The sequence below is a fragment of the Lycium ferocissimum genome, chromosome 5 (assembly GCF_029784015.1).
Source record: "Lycium ferocissimum isolate CSIRO_LF1 chromosome 5, AGI_CSIRO_Lferr_CH_V1, whole genome shotgun sequence".
NCBI classification, from domain to species: Eukaryota; Viridiplantae; Streptophyta; class Magnoliopsida; order Solanales; family Solanaceae; genus Lycium; species Lycium ferocissimum.
This window is the reverse complement of record NC_081346.1, coordinates 60965928-60979495: the sequence shown is the minus strand read 5'-3', so window position 1 is coordinate 60979495 and position 13568 is coordinate 60965928. Positions and strand designations below refer to the sequence as shown.

At 34.3% G+C, this 13568-nt stretch overlaps 1 protein-coding gene across 1 annotated transcript; it reads right to left on the bottom strand.

Annotated features, from left to right (window-relative positions):
• Nucleotides 1-7011: 7011 nt before the first annotated feature.
• Nucleotides 7012-11860, bottom strand: LOC132057887 (uncharacterized). The gene is made up of 9 exons (XM_059450478.1): nucleotides 11749-11860; nucleotides 10282-10526; nucleotides 9767-9959; nucleotides 9408-9550; nucleotides 8864-9115; nucleotides 8553-8696; nucleotides 7988-8279; nucleotides 7725-7930; nucleotides 7012-7482 (listed from the first exon to the last, which is right to left on the bottom strand). Exons 1-9 carry the CDS (start codon nucleotides 11858-11860, stop codon nucleotides 7012-7014), a joined length of 2058 nt encoding a protein of 685 aa, XP_059306461.1.
• Nucleotides 11861-13568: the final 1708 nt, after the last annotated feature.

The following is a 13568-nucleotide window of genomic DNA, read 5'->3' as shown; positions in this document are numbered from 1 at the left end:
ATATAACTTTTTACCTGGTAATAAATGCTGCCACTACTATAATTAAATGTATTTATAGTTTCTTGTAAGAGAAGGAGTTATAAAATGAGAGAGAGAGAGAGGGGTTGTCAATATGACACAAAAGAGGGAACAGACAAGCTGCCTTGAGGTTGACTTTGTATTTTCAATTTGCATCTTTCTTTTTCTTTTTGGAAAAATTAAAGAGGAGTACTTCTTCCGTTTTAACTTATGTGATTTAATTTTTAATGTAGTAGTATATTTTTAGTGTCTAACATTATTTTGTCCTTAGTGACAACCCCTTAGGGGTCGTTTGGTTAAAAACAAAGTTATCCAACCTTCTATTTGGAATAACTAATTGTATGATTTGATATATATTTTATCTTAATTTTAGCTAATACTCACAATTAACTATCTGACAAATTTGTTCTCAAATTCTAGACTAGGATAATCTCCCTAATCCCAGTAATCAAACGCCGCCTTATAGGAATGACATGACATATTTAACAAAAAAAGATTTAGATATATTTTTGATATATTTTACTTATACACATCTTTAATTTAAATTTATAAGATTCAAAAATTTCTATATAATTTATATTTTATACTCAATCAAATGAAAATACATAAAATAAAGCGGAAGGAGTAGTATATTTCAGGAAGAGAAATAAATTTCTCTTTCTTGTTATTGACAATCTTTATTAGGATTCCTTGCCATATCTAAGAGAGAAAAGCACTAGATTTGGTCCACCTAAATAAGTCATTTTCAACCACCAGCTTACTTTATGTGCCTCTTGTGATGATTGGTAGCAGGAAATACCGAATAAATATCCTGCAAATGTCAAAGCACAAAGCTAACACCTTTTTGTCTTGATTCAAAAAAAAAAAAAAAAAAAAAAAAAAAAGAAAAGAAAAGAAAAGAAAAGAAAAGAAAATTCTCATCCTAATTTAAATCACACAGTACTATTTTTATTTATTTCGATACAATTTCATTAGTATAATAATTATTTTATACAAACCATATCATAAGTAAGTCAAATTAATATTCAAACTATATATTCAATCAAATAGTATATGATTACATAAAATAAAACAGATAAAGTATTTTAAATAAATAAAAGAGAAAGAAGCATTCAAGGGGTAGAACGCGCAAAGATGGTATATTACGTGACTACTAAATTTTCAGCTATACCATTTTAAAAAAGAAATTTAAAAAATTGCATCATTCTTAATCCTTTAACTAGATTGGGTAACCATATCCATCTAAGATTCATGCAATACAAACCAAGATGTAATGTTGGAATGAACTTTCCATTTCCATATCTTAACTCTGTTAGCATAGTTTCTCACGAATTAGATCTTGACTTGTGAGAGTAATTAAACCAAAGAAGTCAATTATCCACACTGACATGTTTTTTTTTCTTGTCTTATTAAATGCGATTGATAATTAAAGGCCTAAATCTTTAGGTTAGAGACGCAAGTAGTTAGATTAAGTAAAAAAGTTAGATTCTGACTTAATTATGGTCAAACTTCTTATCTTTCAATATTCCTTGAGCAAATGAACAAGAATAGTTTCTATTCGATCCATATGGTGTTTTTAGTTTGAACACACCTCCTAAGAAATCACTGACCTTTAGAAATTAAGAAACCTTTTCACCAAACTACCCTTAAAGTAAATAGTACTAATTTTAATATGGTTTCTTGATTACATAAAAATTCACTTATCTAAAGAAAAAGTAAATTTGGGGAAAAACAATAAATATCTTTTTGATTATGTAAAAAAATATTTATCTTGGACTACACTAAAAAAAAATATTTATCTTGGACTACAGTCAAACCTCTCTATAACAAAGATCGTTGGGTCCAAAAATTTTCAGCTGTTATAGAGAATGACTGTTATACACTTATAACAACATTGACATTTAAATAATATTTATTGTTATAGGCAAAAAGATGCATAAAATTTAATTTTTATTTTTAATTGTCAAATTCTAAGCTTAATCACACTTGTATAATGAAGGAAAGTCGTTTGAATATATATATATATATATATATATATATATATATATATATATATATATATATATATAAGTAATTACTACGTGGTAAAGTTTTTCTAATAGATTTTCCTGATGGTTTTAATTACATATTCTGGATCTATTATATCTAATTTACATACGATCTTGTTATTTTTTCAATGTTTTAAAGGTTTTTCTCCTATAATTTCTATTTCATCTAATATTTTTATTATATTATCTAGATCTTTTTGATATTTTATTACTCCTATTCTCTCTATCCCTGTTTTAAAATTATATAATTCTTTTCTTGTCTTCTTTATGGAGTTCTTTTGCTTTTTCTATAGCAATATCTACTTCAAAATTTTCTTGTATTAGTTCTATATTCATTAAAGTTGATTCAGTAGTTTCATTTTCTTCTAGAGTACTTTCTTCTTCTATGTCTCTTTGTGGTGTGTAATTATAATTGGTAAATCTTATTGATGTCTCTCCTCTAGAGTTAGTGTACATTAAGTGAGACTACATAGAATCTTTCTTATTAAATATATATATATATATATATATATATATATATATATATATTGATATGATATTTTGTTTGTTATAAATAGTGTGTTAAATGATAAAATATTTGGTCAAAATCTTTACACTTATTATTGGTAATCATAGATATTCTATTTCTGTAAAGATGGTTAATTATATATTGCCAAAAAAGAAGATAGCTGTTAGGAGGGGGGTAACTTTACAAAGAACGTATTGTTATAATAGTTGACTGTTGTTGTTATAGGTGAAATGTTGTTATAGAGAAGTAAAATATAACATAAAAAATCGATCCTGAAAAAATTTGACTGTTATAGAGAGGTGCTGTTATATGCGAGTGCTGGTGTAGAGAGGTCTGTCTGTATATATAAAATCTGAAAATACCATATATATGGACTGGTGGAATCGAAACTAGAAAGGGAATTTCAGATGACTAGTTAGTTTAATTAACTACATCCTTTTCATGAGGTAATTACTCCCATCACTTACCACTATAGCAAAGTTTCTCACGAAATTAGATATCGACTTGTGAGAATAATTAAACCAAATAAGTCAATATGCATTATAAGTTATAGCTTTTTTTTTCCTTCTTATAAATCTTATCTTATTACATGAACGGGTAAAGGTCTAAATCTCCAATTAGGTTAGAGACAATAGTAGTTAGATAAAAGTAAAGGAGTTAGGTTCTAAATTAATTATGATTCAAATATCTATCTTTCAATACTTCCATGATCAGCAAATGAACAAGAATATTAGAAAAAGGGAACTTCACATGATTACTAGTTAATTTACTTGAGCACATTTTTTTTCCATGAGGTAATTACTTCACATGCGTAGGCTTTGGTATCTTATATGAGTACAATAATCAAGAATTTCTATAACTTTTTTTTTTGTTACACAGGGAAGGTATGTAACTTATAATCATAAAAGAAAATGGTTTAAGTTATATACATTGACTACGTAATGAAATTTTCACACCATTATATAATTTAACATGTTATAATAAGTCCTATACCATTTATTCAAGGTAACCAATCAAAGCTATAAAATAAAATTATTTGTAATTGTCTTTTTAATAACATGATTCTATAAATGTTTTTGTGTGTCTATGCGTAGAACTTTAATTAAAGAAAAAGACCAAGTGTCAAGTTCCCCTACAATCACTTGAGCCCCCCTACTTTCTCTCAGAATTATTAAATTTTATGTGATGCTGCCACAGTTATAAAGCCAATTTCAAGTGGGCATATTTAATGCTTCCTTTTATTGATCCGCTGGATAAGGGGCACTTGACAAGTTAATCAAATGGTTGGCAGCACTCAATATAGTGGATAAAAGGGAACTTTACAAGTCTTGTTTATATGGGTGATTAATTTTTTAAAACTATGACATGATCAATTAATTAGGAGCTTTAATTTTCCCACGTAAATTAAAGTGATATTAGTTCGACTCCAACTAATCAACATGGGTTAGGAGATGTTAGCCCCGTTAATTATCTAAATTTTATGCGGCATAAAAGCTTTTAAGTAATCTGGTGTATGCATAACTCTAGATAGGAAGGTTTGAAAGTCAAGGATTAGGGTAGAAGGTCAATGTGTAGCCAAGTATTGTAGTACTTTTATATAATATTACTATTTAGTACTTGCACAATTTCTTTTGCTTCGTTTTTATTTGTTACCTGTTGCTTTATTGGTTGTGTTTATCTTTCCACTTTGTGGTCATTTTTTTTCCTTTTTAACCTGTTTTGGTAAGTCGAGAATCTATCTGAAACAATTTCTGTATACCACAAAGGTAGGGTTAAGGTCTGCTACTTTGCGTACATCCTATCCATCCTAGTTCCCACTTGTGCATGGGATTATACTGAGTATGTTGTAGTTGTTGTTCGTTGTTGTATGCATCAAATTAAGTGATTATTTAATTCATGGAGAAGTATTAATTCGTCAGAAATTGAGATGAGATAGGAGTAGCCGAGTAGGACATATGATTAAATTTTTTCCTTCTCATTTATCATAAATCATCTTAAGGACTACTAATAATGTGTTTTACTCTACATTTGAATATGTTTTCGTTTCATATTGTAGGAATGATGTGTGATCACACCATATTTACACAGAGTATAAAAGTAGATGAATAAATATTGATTTTTTCCTTATATTTTTATTTAACATAATGTGACAAGCAATTATTAATCAATCGAAAAAATGTTAGAACATATTATGCATTTATCAGTTTGTTTCGTAACTACACCCATTTAAAGATTTGACAAGTTCAAAAGAAAATTTCGTTTGCAAAGGCACAACAATTTGAATAAAAGTGTTACAAGTTTGAATTATTGTCCAATTTGATCTTTTTACCTTCTAAAACGAAAGATTTCAGAGTACTTTTTTCCTTAAGTCTCTATAAAAAGAGAGTATTATTGTACAAAGTTTGTAAACCCCTTCTTTTTCCCTTTCATTTTTCTCTCTTTTTCCTCTCCTTCATGTGTCTTTTTTTTTTTTTTCCAAAAAACTTTCTTATCCCACTTCTTTTTGGTAGTCTTTTGGGCCGTCTTTAAGAAGAAAATGGAAGTAGGTAACGAAGGCTTATAGACAAAAAGTTTGAAATTTAAGCCACATATAAATAAGTAAGCGCGTTGAAAGATTTTGAAAAATATTGACTCCACTTGGAGAAAATGAGCTGCTTTTAATATTATTATCATCATATTATTCAATTGCAACTTACCTATCATTGCATTTTCAAAATAAATTCAATCGATACTCTAAGAATAAATTAATGTTTCACATTGTGGCACATAAAGGTATATATCATTCATTGGCTACTCAAGTACGAGGTGTCGTATTATTCTACTCATATATTGAATTAGTCTCGAGTTGATTCAATACTTAAGTTTGAGAAACTTTCTTCTATGAATATTGGATCATCTAGTTAATGATGATTTTAAAAAAATAAAAATAAGTGTCCTGAAACAACTCATTCATGGAAAAAGATCCAGTCAAGTATAATTGTGTCAAGTAATATTCAATGGTCTTGTAGATCCATGCCACATGTATCTTTTTTTTTTTTTGGTAAATAAAAATTTTATTAACCAACTTGAGAATTACAAAGCCAAATAGGTACAGACCACCTATTTCCTGAATATAGGAGACCTAGAGCAAACATATGAGTAGATCATAGTTGCTATTTTAAACAGCAAAACGAGCTAAACATATAAGTATTACAATTCATCCTGCAGAAACTAAGCTAAAAGGAAAGCAAGGCCCTGTGTTATGGAGCCATTGTCTAGCCTTCTACATGATCAAGGCATGGTATTGAGAGTCATCAAAGGTCCTTGCCATTTCTGAATAAGTCTGCCGTGAATGTGGATATGGATAGCAATTTCCATGCATACTCTATCTGGTTGAAACAGTCCATTGTTGAACCTGATGCCATTTCTTTCCCTCCAAATAACTACCACACACATAGCAAAAACACAACATATAATTGCACTTCTTCCAGACTTCTTTCTAGCAAAATTGTTGGCCCAGGTCACTTCATCCATCCACTCACCAATGGTTCTGGAAACATTCAGCCACCTCAGCAACCTCTGCCTTAGGCTGTTTGTGATGGGGCATCTAAAGAACGGGTGGTCAAAAGTTTCTACTGTATTATTGCAGAAGACACAGGTTGGTGGCACTTGAATCCCAAACTTGAGGAGCCTATCAACTGTTGCCAGCCTCTTTTGTATAGCAAGCCGAAGAGTAAACCTGTGCCTAGGATGGATGGTTGGGTGCATAGTTAAACATTTCCATGGGATTTTCTGTAGTTGAGGCACCAGAGCTAGGTACATGTCTTTGATAGAGAATATGTTCTTCTCTATAACAACAACCAGCTTGGTATCAAAATTCCTTGGTAAAGTAGACTGTATTACACTTGTTCTTGCCTCTATGACCTTTCTAACTACCTAAGTTGCATGTTTTGGGATAGCACAGGTTGCTACTGGATCATTCTTCAGGCAATAACAATGAACCCATCTTATCCATAGGCAATCCTTTTTCTGAGAGACAGCTCATAACTACTTCACTATTGCTGCCTTGTTCCAAAGGGCTAAGTTGATCACATTTTGTCCCCCAGCTGCCTTGGGGTGACATGTCCTTTCCCAAGAAACATGGGATTTCTTTGAAGTGGATACAACACCAGTCCACAAGAAGGTGCTACACACTGCATCAATCATTTTTCAACACTTTTTTTTTAGTAGGATAAATATCTGAGCCCAAGAGGTTTGCATACCAAAGATCACCGACTTGATTAACCGTAGTCTACCTGCATAGGATAACAATTTTGATGACCAGCACCTGATTTTAGCTGTGATTTTCTCAACCAAAGGGAGACACTGGGCTATAGTCAGCTTTTTTGAGGATAGGGGCACCCCTAAATATTTGAAAGGGAAAGTGCCTTCATTGAAGCCCAGAGTAGTGAGTATCTCCTATTTAAGCTCAGCTTTAACCCCAGACATATAGATTGAGCTCTTATCTGCATTTGCCTGAAGACCAGAGGCAGCTGAGAATCTAGCAAAAGCCTCTTGTAGTAGCCCAATGGATGGGAGATCAGCTTTACAGAACATTAGGAGATCATATGCAAAACAAATATGAACCACTCCTAGTCTTTTACATCTAGGATGGTATTTAAACAGCTGATTAGAAGTAAGCAAGTTGAACTCCCTTTGCAAGTATTCCATTGCTATCACAAAGAGGTAAGGGGACATAAGATCCCCCTGCCTTATGCCTCTTTTCTCTTTAAAAGTTTTTGTCAACCCACCATTGATTACCAATGCATAAGATACTGAAGACAAACATTCCATAATCCACATAATAAACTTGTGGGGAAAACCCAGTTCTGCCATCATATGTTGAAGGAAACTCCTCTCTATGGAGTCATATGCTTTCCTCAGATCAACCTTCATGACACATCTTGGGGACAAAGCTTTCCTAGTATACCATTTGAATAGCTCATGGCTGAATAGGATATTATCAACAGTACTTCTGCCTTCAATGAATGCTGATTCAAAGGGGCTAATAATAGGGCTAATTCAGAGGGGCTAATAATGGAGCTTATAACCCTCTTGATTCTGTTAGTTAATACCTTAGTGACAATTTTGTAGAAAGTAGTATAACATGCTATGGGCGTGTAGTCTTTTACCTGAGTAGGATTAGAGACCTTAGGCACCAGTGTAATGGCTGTACCACTAAAGGCCTGCAGTATTTTCCCAGAATGGAAGAACTCCTTAATAGCTTGAGTCATATCATGTTGTACTATTCCCCAATTCTTGGAAAAAAACTCAATAGGAAATCCATCCACCCCAGATGCTTTTTCATGGGGTATTTCCTTGATAGCATCAAGGATCTCTTAGTCAATTACAAGCTGAATCAAATCACACTTCTGATCATAGGACAGGCAAGGACCTTTCCTGATGGTTACTGAGTTTGGGTAAGGTAACTCTTTTGCAGTAGTCCCCAATAGGTTTGTGAAGAAGGATAGGAACTCAGCTTCTATTTGGTCTGGATCTGTAAGCTTTGTGCCATTCACGTCATGGATAGATGTAATAGCATTTCTATTAGCCCTGATTCTACACTGAGCATGAAAGTAGCTGATGTTTGCATCTCCATTTGTGATCCAATTTTCCCTAGACTTTTGTCTCAGTGCTTGCTCTTCCACTACACTCCACTTTGTAATTTCTACCACTAACTCCTTTTCCTGAGTGATCAATTGTTAGTCATGAGGCTGAGTAAGTAGCCCTGCTTGAACAATGTTGAGAGTTTGTCTTGCATTCCGTAGTCTCTGTCCATATGAGGCCATATAAGCATTTATCCTTCTTACATTTCCCTTCAAACACCGCAGCTTCCTTCATAGTTGAAACATATTTGTACCCTCATGATTCGTAGCCCACACATTAGATAAGATATACTTGAATTCAGGGTGGTTCATGACAGTCATAAACAATTTAAAAGGCTTTTGATGGTTGTGCACTGGAGCTTTATATTGTATGAGAGCAGAGGAATGATTAGAAACACCAGGGTTCAGGGACTCAGCCTCCACATAGCCATAAGCTTGGAGCCAATGTAAGTTTCCAAGTACCCAATCAATTTTAGAGTATACTCTACTGTTATCCTGCTGTTTATTACAAAAAGTAAAATACCAACCGGTTGATTTTAGAGGGGTTAGTTGTAGTGACAACTACCATTTAAGCTGACAACTACACGAATTCACCACTACTTATGACTTCTTAATAAGAAAATATCAATATAGTCCTGAAGGTCTTGAGTCTCAGCTGGGGTAACTGGGGACCCTAGCCTATCCTCAGATGATAATAAAGTGTTAAAGTCCCCACTCAGAATCCAGGGTCCTTGGACTGAACTGCCAAATTGCTCAAGATCCCTCCACAAACTTATCCTCTCATCCACTTCATTTTTTGCATACACCACAGTACGAAAGGTAGAAAAACCAGTTGTGCTCTTCCCCTTGCAATGTATACATCGCTCTGTGATATTAAGACCTGAACTTGCACATGGGCCCTCTACATTAGCCATATTCTGCCATTATATGCCAGTGAATAGTTACAACAATAATTCCATCCTTGTGCCAGCTTATTCAAAATATTCTGTGACTTATGTTGCTTCACTCTAGACTCTAGACAACTAAATACTTCTACACTATGTCTCTGCAGAAGGAGCTTGACTTCCTTCTGCTTCCAAGGCTGATTCAGCCCTTTTATGTTCTAAGTGAGAATGTTCATGGAGGGTGAAGGGTCCCCCCCGGGTCAGCTATATGAGTGCACTTAAGTGACCTCCCCTGCTTCAGATCATCAAATTTATTAGGAGTCACCACAGGCCTTATTGTCTCCCCTTGTTGGCTATCAACCTGAGAGGCAGTACTAGGTTTCCCTTGGTCAGTCATCTGCCTTGGAGTAGAGTTCCCCTGTTTATGGGCAGGTTCCTCAGGTTGGTTTGTAGGAGGGGTTACTTCTTCTATAGTAGCATTATTAGGTACTTCTTGCTATTTAGCAAGCCAGTCCCATCTTGGGTTTTTCCTTCTTCTATTTCTATTCCTTTTTCTCCTCTTTGGAACATCCTGAAATTCCTCCTTTGAAACATTCCAACAATCATCAGCCATATGCCCAAATCTCATACAGTTGGAGCAAAATTTGGTTCTTCAGTCATAGTCCACCAGTTGATGCCTAGTACCAGTAGGAGTCTCAAGCTTTATGGAACCCAGTAATGGCTGAGCAACATCAATCTCAATTAATACCCGAGCATAAGACAGCTTCTCCATGTTCGCAGTAAACTTATCAGTATACATTGGCCTTCCAATCGCACTTGTAACTTTCCCCAGAGCCTCACTAGACCAAAAATCAATAGGAAGACCAGGGAAAATAACCTAGAGAGGGATAGTAGTGATACAATCCGGATGAAAAGACAAGTCCCTTTCCTAATTCTGCAGCACAAAAGGTTTATTGTGATATGTGAATGGTCCTGCTTCTCTTACTTTTTTCACAGTCTTCTATCGTAGCAAAGCGAAATATAAAATGCCCCTCATCGTGTACTAGGATTTGGGGTTTCTCAACAAAATCCCAAGCATCTGAAATATAACTCGCAATTGTTTTAAGATATGGAGTGTCCCCTATAACATACCCTATTAAAGCAGTTTTCAATAGATCTTCCTAGGGTTTAATATCTTCCTCGACTATATTGATGACAACTTTGCCATCCTTTGTTATAGGAGGAACGTAGGTCAGAGCCTTATCCTTTTGTGCCAAACGATTAGCCTTGAAATCAGGTTTCTCGGTTGGTGTAGGCTGAGCAGACGTCGCTGCCTCAGAAAATTGTAGTCTACCTGTGGCTTTCCCAGTGGAAGGACCACCATACTGCTCCAGGTGAATCGAAGCATGTGAATCAGTATCCAAGCAATTGTCCTCTTCTTCCTTAGCAATGGATTGGAATTTACCTGGTAGAAAACTCCCAAACGTCAACTAAGGAAGTCTGAGAGATTGACCACTCTCTGGGGTAACCAATTTTGCCGGTGTTGCCGTTGATTTTCCGGTTGGATTGCGATGGCCGGTCATGTTTTTTTTTGGATTTAGTGCACGTTTGCAGGCCTTTTCTAAACATGCACCGAGAGCAAACATGTACCTCTTCCCATGCCACGTGTATCATTACACAATTAATGGTGAAGTCCATTTCAACTCATATGCTTATCAAAAAAATAAAAAATGAAAAAATATACTACCAATACACTAACGAAAGCTGTTAACTATAACCACATTTCTTACTTACCATTTTAAAAAGATATACCCCCTTGCTTTTTAAACTTGAAATTGTAGCAAAATTCACCAAACAACTATTGTAGTGGGGAATCTTTAATGCTCTCGAATTTCACCGGAATGGTTAGTAATTGTCAAATTTCTTAACAACGATATTATCCTCAATCAATATAAATATACCTCACTTAGAGAAAGAAAAAATAATGAATTCCCTATAGGAAAAGAATGCCATGCTATTTTTTTTGTGACTAATCCAACTCCACAATAGGGGTGTCACCGATACGATTTGGCCGGTTATTTTATGAATTTTATTTATACAAATTTAATTTTGTGTAATTAAAATTAGACACTGTGAAACGTCTCGTCGACTTGGTTTCTCTTCCATATCGGTATGATACCATTATTTTTCGATATTCGTTTAAACTATCATATAAGAGTCACAAATAAAAGCTGGAACACGATATGCTATTCGGTCCAGTCGATTTTTAAAAATCATTAACACCCCTACTCCACAAAATATTTATCATTTCGTGATAAAATTGCAAGATCTTCAAATGACTTGCAGTTTAAAAAGGGGATAATATTTGGTGCATTTTGTTGTAATTTCAAGTTCAAAACGTAGGAAGTATATCTTTTTTAAGTGGCAAGAACTGTGGTTATAGTTAACAGCTTCCGTTAGTGTATTGTTAGTATATTTTTTCATCTTTTATTCTTTTGGTTGTAATGGATCTCAATCATTAATTGTTTTATGATACACGTGGCATATATCTACAAGACCATTGAATATTACTTGACACAATTGTACTTGACTGGATCTTTTTCCCATAGTGATGAGTCAACCCAACAAGTATCCCAGATTAATTTGGTATAGACGTGGCATGGATCTACAAGACTATTGAACATTACTTGACACAATTGTACTTGACTGGATCTTTTTCCCATCACTATGTTGCATTACTAAACGAGTTAATCCTATCCGTCTTCCATTTAGAGAGTAAATGGTCCACATAATTGACATATTTATCCTTCAAATAATATATATGACGTGATAAGCACCAGTGGTGTCCTAAACTCCCTTGGACAATGTTGGATAATTGAGTTAATATACCTAGGGTGTTAAGCCACATAGGTTTGTGATAAATCGTGGATTTTTAGGCTTTCCACATTCACTACTTATACTTTTTAGGAGTCATTTCAAGTATTTTTCTCGATTTCTATTATGTTTTTGTGTGTTTTCAGGTTTTGTGAGTTCGAGGGCATAAAGGGAACACAATGGCAGAAAAAGGAGAAAAACGAAGAGAATGCAGCTAAGATGCGGCATCGAATATTTGAGATGCGGTCGCAAGTTGTGTTGCACAAATCAACAGAGAGTTTTCCAAATTATAGCAAGACGCGACGCAATATGCGGCACCGCAAACTCCAATTGCGGTCGCATACTCCAGCTCCGAGCAACTAGTGAACCAGACAAAGTGCACCAGAATACGGAGTACATGCGACACTGCAAATTTCGGATGTGGTTGCGTACTCATGTTGCGACCGCATACTTGGTGCCGCATGCTGTCATTTAGGCAATTTTTGTACTTTTTGTTCTCTCTCTATAAATACTCGTGCCTAGATTTTTATGAACATTATTGAATATTCTTTGGACAGACTTGTATTCTTTGGACAGACTTTATTGTTGTTCTTTAGCTCTTAGTGCATTGAATAGTGGTGGCTGGAAGCTTTTGAAGGCGAATCTTCCTCTTTTTGTCATCTTCTTCCATTAATCATTGTAAGCTTTATGAATATTCTCTTTACCGTTGTTTTGTATTTAATGAATGTGAGTAGCTAAACCATTAGCTAAGGTTGTGGGACCAAATGTGTTAGTTATATGATTAAGTTTTTATATTTCAACTACATTTGTATGTTAAAGGTGTTTTCTATCAACTCTTCAAGCTTTAATGTCATTTAGTGGTGACCAACATTATTTGTGCCTATAGGCCCTTACTTTGCTTGAAAAACAAAGTAAGAGTTAGGAAAAGAGTTAATAGCAAGAATTTGGGGCTTTAAACCCCATCTAATAGCTTGAGCTAAGAATAGGAAAGCTTCTTGAAGATAAAAATGGGGATTCATATTTGTAACATTTTAAGGCTCGGAAAAGCTTAGTAATGGAATTTACTAATTGGGTTGGAAGAGTTTTGGTAAAATCAAGCAACCCATTGTTTATCACACCTGAGCATATAAATTAGTGGAATCGATACCCAATTGCATTACTTTCCATTGGAACGACAACCTTAGTCCTTTTAAAAATAGATTATCTTTTTAACAACAATTAGCAAGAAATTAGTTAACAAACTTCAAACCAATCATTATTATCCCCCTTTCCCTAGAAATATAGACTAATAGTCGAGCGTTACACTTAGTAAGTATATTTCTTCATTGTATTCTCTGTGGGATTCGACCCCAAGCTCGTTGGGTTCTATATTTGAACAACAACCGCTTTACTCTTATTTTAAAAGTGTAATTTGGGCGTATTAGTTTGTATGTTGCAAATTCTAATAAAGGATTTTGGCTGAACTCTATCTTAAGTTAATTAAGAGTGAGTCTTTTTAAACTGGTCTGCTCCCTAGCAAACAATTGAGAGCAGAAAGCATGTGATTGTCGACTGTACCGCTGATCGACTTATGCACAAACTTTCCCCTAAAAGGAGTTTTTGAAGAGTGCACGGTCGCAGATCACTTAAACGC

Excerpts from the sequence above, each read along its gene's own strand:
- LOC132057887 (XM_059450478.1), bottom strand. The coding sequence starts at position 11,860 with ATGTCAATTATGTGGACCATTTACTCTCTAAATGGAAGACGGATAGGA. Across the intron at positions 10,527-11,748 it reads GTCAAGTACAATTGTGTCAA|GTAAATTCCAATCCATTGCT; the intron begins GTAATGTTCAAT and ends GTTTTCTACCAG. Across the intron at positions 7,483-7,724 it reads AGGTCTCTAATCCTACTCAG|GTTGATCTGAGGAAAGCATA; the intron begins GTAAAAGACTAC and ends TGTGTCATGAAG.